At 45.3% G+C, this 10,539-nt stretch overlaps 1 protein-coding gene across 1 annotated transcript; it reads right to left on the reverse strand.

The window, feature by feature from the left end:
* Window positions 1–2,380: 2,380 nt before the first annotated feature.
* LOC139660598 (alpha-2Db adrenergic receptor-like) lies at window positions 2,381–6,124 on the reverse strand. Its single transcript, XM_071538771.1, has 2 exons — window positions 5,599–6,124; window positions 2,381–3,706 (listed from the first exon to the last, which is right to left on the reverse strand). The coding sequence occupies exons 1-2, from the start codon at window positions 5,917–5,919 to the stop codon at window positions 2,540–2,542; spliced, it is 1,488 nt and encodes a 495-aa protein (XP_071394872.1). The 5' UTR covers window positions 5,920–6,124; the 3' UTR covers window positions 2,381–2,539.
* Window positions 6,125–10,539: the final 4,415 nt, after the last annotated feature.

Raw genomic sequence — 10,539 nt, forward strand, 5'->3', positions numbered from 1 at the left:
CCTAAAGTTTGGCAGATTTTATGCAGGTTTTTTTTATTGAAAAAATAAGAATGGAGGAGCTTTTTCAAATTTCATGCAAATCCATCCCAATTTTACATCACTTGGGATATCAAGCATACTCAGAATATGAGATTATACTGCAGTCAGACTTAAACTCGATTGTCTATGTGTAGAATTGTAGACTTCCAGTGTACATAACTATGTAAATGTGCCTTTTTTTTTTTTTTTTTTTTGCTTCATCAGTCAATACAACGCTCTCTCAGCTTTTCAGTTTTTTTTTTCAAGGAACACTGAAATTAAACTATTGTTCCTTTCTCTTGCAGCTGCCCATCGGCATTCCCACTGGCACCCATACAATCAATGATTTCGCTTGTTTGCTTGGTTTGTGGATTCTGGAGGCGTGCGATGCTTCAGCAGGACACAATATGAACCTGTGAACTCCGTCCAATGCCTCGTCTCCCTCATCCCTGTTCGGCCTGGCAGGGGCGAACCATTGTCTGCTATGGTTTGGTGTGTCTGCCCCAAACCAGCTTGCCAAAGAACAGCAGGATTTAGAAATAACAAGCACCTCTTGCAGAGAGTCAAACAAAAGGCCGACAATTTCCAGTTTCATTGTCAGGGCAAGATCACATGGGACACTTTTTTTTAACGCGGCGGCACCTTTTTCAGTTATTTTCAGCGGTGCGGTCGCTGCATGTGACCATCTTCTCCAAACCAAGCGCCTCCTGGTTTGGGAGCTGCTGCGGGCGCTCCAAGTTCAACATGTCCAAACTCTCACTCAACACAAGTGTGAAAACAGGAATTGAAACAGGAGCTATCTAGATGGAACTCTTGGACAAGCAGACAAAACTCTGATGATAAAACTCTAATGATAAAACTCAGGCGTCACGTGCCTCCAGCCAATCACTAATTTTCTCTTGTCCATTTTTATTGTTGACACAGTAATTATACAGCTTGCTACTTTTTGTCAAACTGAGGAAGAGGAAAAAAGCATCGTATCTGATCATGGCCTTATTCCACTCCCAAACACATCAGGTATCAAGCCTGACTTTACTTGGCAGTACAGTTCCCATGGTATCATCTAGTACTTTCATAATAGGTATTGGAAAGGCCGGTAAGCAAATGTTTCCAAAGTATTACATAGTAATTATTCAGTAAGGATTGCACAACTTACTACATTAATGTAGTACTGTTATGATGCTAATAATTACTTGTTATCATCAGAAATTAGAAGAAGCATTTAACTGAGAAATTATACATTATAATTACAAATAGTTACTCGTTATTACTAGAAATTACCAGTTACTTTCTGATCATTATTATGTAATTACACAGTAATTACCCAGTAACTTGCGTGCCGTAATGTAAAGTGCTACCAAATCTTCTGGTGCAAACTATTCCACAATATAAAAGACAGGAGTTGTTTGAATCAGTGACAGTTGATCCTTCATGTGGAGGCTTTTCCCCAGCTGTGGTCCAGCCAGGTTTGACTGTGATAGAAAGACAATAGAGACGTGAGCTGTGAGGCAGACAGGCAGCACAGCTAAACCCCGGCCAGTGGAGACGAGGCACAGTTATTCTATCCTGAACTTCAGAGGGTAATTATCCATCTTTATACAAGCCCGGGGTTGATTATATTTATTCAGAAGCGAGAGAATAGTGAAGCACTCTCTCTCTCTCTCTCTCTCTCTCTTCTTCCCTCACCCTTTCTGTCTCTTTGTCCTCTCTCATTGTGTTTACAGCAGCTCAGCCCATCTGCTCGCTGCACATGAATTTTTAATGTCTTTGCCCTCAGGCTGCGCAGTGTCAACAGAACAGCAGAACAGCGCCGCTGTGTGAAACCCTGGTAACTTTCATTTATGTCTTCTTCATGTTTTTACTTGAACTTAAAGTTTAAACTTTATGTGCTGACTGTGTTTAATTACTCTAAGGCCAAAAAACACCCATTTATAACCCATTTTATATTTTCAAAAGTGCCTGGGCATCAATGGGGAAAAAAAGTCCGTTTTTCTCAATTACTTATAAATCAACTAGTTGGTGATGCAAGGTTTTCTGCCTCGCTCCACACTGCACCAGCGTCTCTTCAGTTGATCACCCTGCGGCCATTTTCCTCTAATTAACATGGAAGTTTGTGCTAAACTGTCATCACATGCAGGAAACAGGGTTTGGAACCACCTGCCCTAATAGTGTTAATGTGTCTTAAAACCTTCCTTTAGTGTATTTACACAAGAATAGAAAATTATGAATTAATACATTATTGAGTGGGTTGTTGAATAATTAATCAATACGCAGGCTGTATGACAAGCCCTTTAATGTCTGTATGACAGCACAGTGGAAAACAGGATTAAAACGGTGTGTGTGTGTGTGTACATGTGTGTCTGTGTGAGTGCCTGTGTCTGTGTATGTTTGAGTGTAGGTGTACAAGCGATTGAGACGGGGTGTGTGTGTGTGTGTGTGTGTGTGTGTGAATGGAAAGCACACACACACATAACTGAACACTCACACATAGGCAGACATACATTCATTCACACCTAAAACCTTATGTGCATTTATGAGGCTGGAATAAAATCTTCTTGAAGGCCCTCCTGAAGTCTCTGTTGAATATAGTGTATATGATGGGATTCAGGGAGCTGTTGCAGTATCCAATCCAGAAAAAAAGGTTGAAGAGTGTGTCTGGGATCGTACAGTTCTCCCTGCAAACGGCGTGGAGACTGTAGGTGAAGAAAAACGGGAACCAGCAGAGAACGAAAACCCCCATCACCACCGCCAGAACGAACGTGAAGCGCTTCTCCCTCATTTGCGCCACTTTCGTTTTGGACAGAGACATCTGCCTGCTCCGGAGAGGCAGAGGAGACGGGAGGAGGAGGTGGTGGGAGCAGTGGTCGGACGAGGCCCAGGATATGGAGGCGCAGGAGGGAGGAGGAGCGGGAGGCTTCAACCTGGCTGCCGTTCCCTCGGCGCCCGTTCCCTCCTCCACCTTCACCTTCGCCCCGGCTCTCCTGGGGAAGCGGAGGGAAGAGGAAAACGAGGAGGAGGAGGTTTTCAATTTGGGTTGGCAGCACCTCTCTTCTAAGTCAATACCATCCAGCTCTCCTCGCCTGTGGCTGCTGCTGTTGCTGTCCACGATGGACGAGCAGTGCTGGTACGCGGGGCGCGGGCTGCCCGGCTCGTACCGGGTCTTCCCGCGGCCCGGTCCCGTTCTCTCGCAGGTCCCGCCGGCGCCCACGAAGCACGTCTCCGACTGCGACGGCTGCCGCTCCATCACATTCTTCGCCACGAACACGGTGGAGGCTCGCTGCTTGGCAACGCGGTAGATCTTGCAGTACACGAGTATCATGATGATCCCCGGGGCGAAGAAAGACACCAGGCAGGAGGAGAGGATGTACCAGGTCTGATTGTTGAGAAGACACTCCTGCCTCGGGGCGTCTTCCCCCTGCCGCCGCGTCTCAAAGTCCCGGGCCTCCTCTTTCTGCGTCATGAGGAGCGGCGGGGAGGAGATGACGATAGATATCAGCCACACGATGCTGATCATGGCTTTAATCCGTTTTGGTGTCCGCTTGCGGTTGTAGCTGACGGCTTTCGTGACGGACCAGTAGCGGTCGAGGCTGATGGCACATAGGTGGACGATGGAAGAAGTGCAAAAGAGAACGTCCAGAGCCAGGTAGAAGGAGCACCAGGTGGGACCAAAGTACCAGTAGCCCATGACCTGGACAGAGGAGAAACCATTTAAGACGTGTTAATGACTAGTTTAGGCAGCAGCAGCCCACGACCTACAGAAGAGAAGACAAACCATCAGAGTACCAATCACCTTATTCTTTGTCTCTAACTTTATGAAACCCAGTAGCCTGTCATCTGGAGAAAAGAGAGGATAAAACCATTTGGTCGTTGGTAGCCCAAAGGTTACAGAGGTTTGAATTCTGGTCTAGGACTAGGTCTAGATCTAGGTCTGGGTCAGTAAAGGGAATAATGCTGTCTTCTCCTTCAACAACTATTGTCAGGATGGCCTTGAGCAAGGCACTTAAAGAAATAGTTCAGCTCAAAATGAAAATTCAGTCATTAGCCACTCATCCCCATATCAGCAAAAAAAAAAACCTTTGAAGTTTGTAGGAACGAGCGAGTTTGCCCCCGTAGCTCCGTCTCAGGCTTCTCCCAAACTATTGAAGTTATTGAAGCCATCTTTTTACAGCTCAAAAAAAGAAAAAAAAAAGAAAAAGCATAAAATGTCCTTAAAATTTCTCCAAACAGCTCATGCAGCATAATTCAATATTCTGTAGCAAAGCAAATTACACTGTGGGTCCAAAAGTCCAATATTTGCCTCTTTATCTCCTAGATTTTCCTAACTGACAGGAGATAATGAGGTAAATATTGGACCCGCAGTACATTTCCAGAATACTTGGTTTATGCTGCATGAGCTGTGGAGAAATCTGATGGGGATGTAAAAAGATGGCCTCATCAAAGACTGAGATGGAGCTACGAAGGCTGACTCACTGGAGTTTCAACTGACATGGGGGTGAGTAGATATTGACTGAATTTTTATTTTAGGGTGAACTATTCCTTTAACCCCCAACTGCTCCAGCTGGAGGTGTGCAGTGACTAACAGTAGAAGACTGGTTGTCATGTGAGTGTGTCACTGCAAGTGTGCTCAAGTAATCTTCCCCGGGTAAAAGTCTCAGCTATTTCATCTATTTATTTTGTCAGAGCTTTTGATGTCATGACAACATAAATGCAAAATATGAGCTGATTTGGTGCACTAGGTGGAATCAAAATAGCAGCAATCCGTCACCTGGAAGAGAGAAGAAAACAGACAGGACATGATAAGCACCGGTTCAAGTACAGGTAAGATGAGCAGAACGCCCAGAGGCAGACAGGAGGACCAGGATGATCCAAAGTACCAGCAGCTCTGCAGAGGAGAGGAAAGAGAAAACCATAGACAGTCCGCTAGGGCCTACAGCAAAAGAGAAACCTGGTTGTCCCAAAGTACCAGTGGCTAGTAGTAGTAGAAGAGTAGAGGAGAAAATAACAGACATGATAATACACCAGTCACCCTTCATCTGTAGGGGAGAAGAATCATTTCAGAACCTCTTTAAAGATGCACTAGGCAAGATTTTTTTTATGTAAAAATATACCTGTCCCATCCTCACTAGCGTAGATTCACACCATTTGCACCAATTTAATTCCAGGTGTTGGGTACGGTCATTGGCAGGAAATGTCGGGCCACAGAAGTGACGAATCAATTCTTAAAAGCGAAATACAAAACCTGCTCTTAAACAGCGTCAAGACAAAGCTGGTTGAACTCGCTCCCAAAAGATTTTTTTTTCTCCATCTCCAACCCCACCGGCCACTAAGAAGTAGAAATTTAGGTTCGAGAAATGCCCGGTTTACATCATTCATATTCACATCTTTCTGGGTAATGAAGTCCTTCAAACTTTCACAAATTCAAACAGTTTTCTCCCGCTGCCACTTGGGGCCGCCAAAGTGCCAAGTCGCCCAGTGCAGCTTTAAATCAGTCAAACTCGTACCAATACCGGAAGCCCTCCACCACGACGTCACGTATATCGTCACGTACGTCACATAGATCTAAAAAAATGATTTCCTCACCTCATTAGCCAGGGAGAAGGGGATGACCAGTGTAGCCACCAGGATGTCGGCCGATGCCAGGGACACCAGGAAGAGGTTTTGCGGCGCCCGCAGCGCGCGGCTGGTGAACACCGCCACCACCACCAACACGTTCCCCACCACAGTCCCCAGGATGATGACCGTGACCACGAGCACGATGGACACCGACGCCACCTGCGAGTGGGGAAGCCCGGGAGGGGATCTCGACGAGGACGTTTGGTTGACGCTCTCCAACGAAGAGTTGGGCGGTAAAGTGGCCGGCAGCGTGGCCATCAAAGGCGTTAAGACCTCCGTTAAGTCCATCCTGGTTAAATGATTGACGTTGTGATCCCCATTTTTCACCTCCCGCTCATTCAAAGCAGAGGGAGTCTCTTTGCGCAGGGCAGTGAAAAACCACCAGAAAAAAATACCAAAAACATGACAAGAATAAATGACAAAATGAACAAGCGAAAAGACACGAAAGGTCGACAGAATGAAAGAAATGACCAAAAAATTCAAAAAGGGTCTTTCTTTGGTTACTCTCCAAGAAAACCATTGAATATTTCCCTCACCACCGAGAAATCATCAATTATTTTTTCCCCCCCCCCAACAAAATAAAGGCACGCTATCTGAACAAACTATAAAAACACATTCAGTCTCTGTCAGAATAATAATTACACGTCTGCAACGGACATCCCAAATCCTCACAGCGCTACTCGCATGGTGAATATTTCATATTACATATCCACAACATAATGTTTCAGCTCAGTGTGCAAGCCACGAGACACTCCGTTATTAAAGCAAAGATTTGCTTGGTTTATGCTGGGATTAAAAAATCATACCTGTTAAATAATCCATTCACATACATATCTGAACCCGGAAAGCACTAGCTACTTGTTCCCAATGTGATGCAATTAGCTTGTTCTCTTAAGAAAAAAAAAAAAAAAAAAAAAAGAAAGCGTACAGCTGTATGCTCTGGTCGGAGCAAGGCAAGAAAACCTATTTGGAATGCATGGTATCCTCATACTGCTGAACGCCGCTCTCCGAAAAAAGGACCAGTGTGGCAGAAAAAAAAAGGATGGGAATGGAGAAAAGTAGAGAAAGAAATGAGAAGAATCAAAGAGGAGAATTGCGGCGAGAGCGAAGGGGAAGAAGAGGAGGAAAGGAGAGGAGAGAAGAAAAGGAGGCAATGCAAGAAAGCAAAAGAGAAGAAAAGAGGTCCTCACTTTCATGTGAGTCGCTCCGTGGCTGAGTGACACTGCTGCTGCCGCTGCTGCTGTTCACTGACTCTCTACTGCTGGAATACAGAGAGAGAGAGAGAGAGAGTAATAGAGTGGAGAGCAGGGCGAGAGAGATGAAAAGAAAGAGTGAGTGGAGAGGAGAGGGAGACAGGAGTGGATGGTATGAGGAGAGGAGGAAGAGTGGGAGTTAGTGAGAGAGTAGAGGAGAGAGAGAGAGAGAGAAAGGAGAAGGGGAGAAGAGGAGGGCGTTAATGAGAGATGAGAGGATGGTATTAGGAGAGGAGAGGAGGGCACTACAAAAGAGAGCGGGGGGGGAGAAAAAGAAAGGAAAAGAGAAAGCGATACGGGGGAAGAGGAGGGCGTTAGGAGCGAGAGAGCGAGAGAGGAGGGCATTACGACAAAGAGGAGAGGAGAGGGGAATTAGAGAGAGACGAGGAGGAAGCTGTTAGAGAGGGGAAGAGAAGAGGGAGCTGTAAATGCACATCAGCTTTGAGTGGTCATCAATCAATTCCCATTTATTCTGTAGATGAGATGAGAAAGTGAAAAAACCCTTATTTAACCGCTCGCTCATGCTCTTAATTGAACAGCCTGCTGTGGTGGAGAAGTGGAAAGGGGAGGCAAGGGCACACCGGCAAAGTTTGTAGTTGAGTCTGTCTGCAGCGTGGTTAGACCTTCTTCTGGTTGTTGAACACAGCTTACCGAGACACTGATCCGCCTGTGAGACAGATTTTAGATCAGCTTCCTACCACTAGAGTCGGACGTCACAAACAACCCACTCGAGATGAATCCAGGCTGGAGAGTAATCTTCTGATACCGGAGCCCATGGGCGGACTTAACAGCAGATCAGGGATGGAGGATATGCAGTACATCTTCCTACTAATGACGCTAGCCAGCTCTGCCAAGCTGCCACAGTCGTCAGCAAGCTTCACTTAAGGAGTTGTTGTCCACACCAGGCTTGCTTGATGCACTTTAGTTGAACTCTGGAGCGTTTACCGCTTTGGTTCTGTTTGCTTGTCCAGGTGAGATGCCATTTGAACTCCGGTGGCACCAAATAACGGGCACCGAGACGCCTGAAAATGCGAGTCTCGGCCCTCTAACAAGACAACTGTGGTGAGGTTCGTTAGGAGTGAGAATGTAATCCAACCAACTATAGGAAATGACCACAAAATGCAAGGGATTGTGGGTATAAGGAGAAAGATGTGACATCTGATAGCCAGCAGTTCCCCATGCTTGGAAAACCTAGCAGAACAAAATGAAGTCTGGACTGATGCTCATGTTCAGCTATTTCTTCGTGTGTCCTTAACTGGTATGAACACCAAAGAAGAAGAGTGCAGACAAGTCCATCATGCTTTGCTAAATTTACAGAGACTCAACCCACCGCCAAAGTCTCTAACCTGGCTGGCAGGATGACACCTTACCAAAACTTTGTCCAATAAATGAGCTGCTTGTGAGTCATGTGACTGTTGTTTACAAGCCCTGCTTTGCTAGGAATTGCACAGTGTGAACCTAAACGAACAAAATACAAAAAATTTAACAGTCAACTTTTCCACTCACTCTTTCTGAAACGTGTGTCTATGGAATTCATTGTGCAGAGTATAAAAGGCTGTTTAATAGATTAACAGGCCTGTGCCTGCTATCTATCAGAAAACATGAATATTTTATTTGCAGGATCCATCAAGAGTTTTGGCCACTGCAGCTAACATTAGCCTGTGTGTGGGCGGTGATGCAGGCTGTCAGGTTAGGCCAGGCAGCTGCTGATGGTGCCAGCATACCTGTGTTGGCAGAAATGAACATAACCCTTGTCATTTTAGTTGGCAGCTACCACATTAGAGGTACAATTAGCCATTTATGTGTCCAGGTTTGGCTCTATTCACGTTATGCTCTTAGGGAGTTGGAGTTACAGAGGGACATTGTGTTTGATCAGTCCTTGTAGACAATAAAGTCATCTTTCAGGGCAAGTTTAGTCTATGTGTGCGTGTGTGTGTGTGTGTGTGTGTGGGGGGGGGGGGTGGTGGTGTGCTGTTGATGTGCTCAACGGCACATCAACCTTAGTTGTTGAGGGAGGCAAAACGAAAACATTCCTCATTTACCTCTCCCAGAGAAAACAGGTTGATTTCCCCACTGACATCCATATAGCCAATGTATGCAGGCCTGTCTATTTTATGAAATAGGAAAGATGGGAAACCATATAATGCACAAAACAAGTATTTTGTTTGCTATAAATTGTGCTACCAAGTACAAGCACTTCAAAGCAGCAAATAAACTATTTGTTTTGTGGATTATAGTTTCCCATCTTTTCTATTTTATGTTTTCTGACCCATTGGGAACCGATTTTTTCCACTGCCTTTTTATGTGGGTATCATATTTTATGTTCCGATGCACAATTTGTCCTCTAAATATACCCTAATAATTGGAAGAGATACAGATGACACAGGAGCCACCTGTCAAAAACAATGATATTGTCCTTCAACTGCTACCGAAGCGTCTCGGTAATGGGGAAAAGCTACAGAACGGATTGAGGCGTTAACTTCTTTCAAGGCAAGAATGGAATAGGAGCCACTCTGCACCTCTCCTGATAAGCACTCGGTTAAATTCAAAAATGTTTCAAATGAAGAAATCCCAGTCAGTCACAATGCATTACACTGGTAGCCCATAGCCGCTGCGCCGCTAAATCGCTCTGGAGCTCCACTGAACTGCTGCAGCGACAGTTTGGGAAAACAGCCTGAATCCTGCTTGACAGCTCTGCGGCAAACTACTTAAAAATGGAGCTCAGAAACCGGTGGAGAATAAAAAACACACACACACACTCTCCATTTTTTTTCACTTAATAGCCTAGAAAGCGTAGAGAGGTGTGTGACGTCTGCGGACCCTCTGGATGAGTCATGTATCTCCGGCTCTGACAGAGACACAAAGAGAAACCCGGGCAGGCAGACAGGTTAATGGAAAGAGAGGGAGACCGATGGAGGGAAAGGAGATAAACACAAACATATAGGCAGGCAGAGAGAGAGAGAGAGAGAGAGAGAGAGAGAGAGAGAGAGCGAGAGAGAGAGAGACAGAAACACAGCTGACTATGGACCAACACAGTTTCTCTCCGGCTATCAACTTATTAAATGGGTAAAATCCCAGAGAAGGGCTTTTTTTTTTCTTCTTTCAAATGGGTAAACTGCTGCTGCCAAGGGAACGAAGCTAATTAAAGCACTTCAGGAATACAGTCTTAGAATATTAACCAATTAAGAAGCACAATCTTAGAATAGCAACTAAAAATGAGGAACAAATGCAGGTCATCTTCTTCAACGACGTTTGTTTAATTCACAACCTTATTTTTGCTCTTGGGTGTGTTTTTATGCCCAGAAGAGGAGGGATGCTACAAATCATCCAGAACACTGTTACATAGAGAAAAGCTGTATCTTGCGGGTCAGTTGCCTCCTGACGGCGTTAACAGTCTTAGCGGCGAGTGACAGAAACTGACAACTGTTGGGTCGGGATGGCCCAGAGGAAGCTGGAGGGTGTCGACAACATGAGGTTCGTAAGTGGGTTTGTCTTTGATGTTGTGATACAGATCACTGGCTCCAATCCACGGATAAAGGGGAAAGGTTCAGACAGACAGGGGATGGACAGTGACTTTTCTCTTTGGTGCATGTGATCCTGAAAGCTAGATGGAAACCTGAAAGGACAAATCCACCCTTCAACACTTTTACACTGT

This window comes from Centroberyx affinis, unplaced genomic scaffold (assembly GCF_046629955.1).
Source record: "Centroberyx affinis isolate AG114_WGS23_722 - 3 ecotype Tasmania unplaced genomic scaffold, CSIRO-AGI_Caff_v1 ptg003349l_1, whole genome shotgun sequence".
Classification (NCBI taxonomy): domain Eukaryota; kingdom Metazoa; phylum Chordata; class Actinopteri; order Beryciformes; family Berycidae; genus Centroberyx; species Centroberyx affinis.

Bases quoted from the DNA above. Each gene is read 5' to 3' on its own strand.
- LOC139660598 (XM_071538771.1), bottom strand. From the start codon at position 5,919: ATGGACTTAACGGAGGTCTTAACGCCTTTGATGGCCACGCTGCCGGCC. The intron at 3,707-5,598 runs GTGAGGAAATCA...TCCTCTGTCCAG, and splicing joins CCTTCTCCCTGGCTAATGAG to GTCATGGGCTACTGGTACTT.